Consider the following 1,560-nt stretch of genomic DNA (forward strand, 5'->3'; position numbering starts at 1 on the left):
ACACATCATTGCTGAAAGTGTTGCCCTTTCTCTGCCAAAGTCCTATGGCAGCTGTCTTTCAGATGGCTCAGCCAAGTAAAGAAGATGTGGTTCATTTATGGGATCTGAACTCCGAACCTTCACAGATGGTGTTGTTTGGGCCATTGGGGGACCCAGGAATCGGCTTCCATCCAGGGCTGCAGCGGCACTCGTAGCTGGCCTCGGTGTTGTGGCATTGGGTGGATTTGTGGCAGGAGTTTTGTCCTGAGGTACATTCATCCACATCTGAGGACAAAGCAGAGATAGTGTCAGGCCTCCCTCCACTCCATGACCCCTAAGCTCCTGCCCTTTCTCTCAAATTACACTCTGGACACCCCACTAAACCCTGCCTAAGAGCTACCTAGTCGGACAGTTATACACAGTTGTTGTGACATTTTCCACCTTAGAAGCACCATAAGCTTAGAGCGCTCCTGCAAGGTGTACAGGACAGGACTGTGTGTGAGTGTGTGCAAGTGTCATCCCTAAGATGTGCCCTAACCTGTTGGGCAGGTTGGACTGGGCGAGGACCTGTGATGAATTTGTAACCAGGGAGGTTGCCACACTGACAGCTCCCATGTGCGGAGGCTGTGGGCTGTGGCACCCCTGCGCCTAGAGCTGCACTCCTGCCCTTATTAGAACAGAATCTAAACATAGCCCTGCCCAGCCCAGTTCACCATCTCCTCACTGCGTGCACCGGGAACACATCATTGCTGAAAGTGTTGCCCTTTCTCTGCCAAAGTCCTATGGCAGCTGTCTTTCAGATGGCTCAGCCAAGTAAAGAAGATGTGGTTCATTTATGGGATCTGAACTCCGAACCTTCACAGATGGTGTTGTTTGGGCCATTGGGGGACCCAGGAATCGGCTTCCATCCAGGGCTGCAGCGGCACTCGTAGCTGGCCTCGGTGTTGTGGCATTGGGTGGATTTGTGGCAGGAGTTTTGTCCTGAGGTACATTCATCCACATCTGAGGACAAAGCAGAGATAGTGTCAGGCCTCCCTCCACTCCATGACCCCTAAGCTCCTGCCCTTTCTCTCAAATTACACTCTGGACACCCCACTAAACCCTGCCTAAGAGCTACCTAGTCGGACAGTTATACACAGTTGTTGTGACATTTTCCACCTTAGAAGCACCATAAGCTTAGAGCGCTCCTGCAAGGTGTACAGGACAGGACTGTGTGTGAGTGTGTGCAAGTGTCATCCCTAAGATGTGCCCTAACCTGTTGGGCAGGTTGGACTGGGCGAGGACCTGTGATGAATTTGTAACCAGGGAGGTTGCCACACTGACAGCTCCCATGTGCGGAGGCTGTGGGCTGTGGCACCCCTGCGCCTAGAGCTGCACTCCTGCCCTTATTAGAACAGAATCTAAACATAGCCCTGCCCAGCCCAGTTCACCATCTCCTCACTGCGTGCACCGGGAACACATCATTGCTGAAAGTGTTGCCCTTTCTCTGCCAAAGTCCTATGGCAGCTGTCTTTCAGATGGCTCAGCCAAGTAAAGAAGATGTGGTTCATTTATGGGATCTGAACTCCGAACCTTCACAGA

The 1,560-nt window shown here is 52.2% G+C and overlaps 1 protein-coding gene across 1 annotated transcript in view; it reads right to left on the reverse strand.

The window, feature by feature from the left end:
• The window catches only part of LOC106726539 (CD97 antigen-like), a gene marked incomplete at both ends in the record, with an annotated part of 10,526 nt that overhangs the window by 4,651 nt on the left and 4,315 nt on the right, over positions 1-1,560 (reverse strand). The window contains one exon of the mRNA XM_014541788.1: positions 917-981. Within this exon, the coding sequence (XP_014397274.1) occupies positions 917-981 (65 nt within the window). The remainder of the gene's footprint in view (positions 1-916; positions 982-1,560) is intronic.

The sequence above is a fragment of the Myotis brandtii genome, unplaced genomic scaffold (assembly GCF_000412655.1).
Source record: "Myotis brandtii unplaced genomic scaffold, ASM41265v1 scaffold10720, whole genome shotgun sequence".
Taxonomy (NCBI): domain Eukaryota; kingdom Metazoa; phylum Chordata; class Mammalia; order Chiroptera; family Vespertilionidae; genus Myotis; species Myotis brandtii.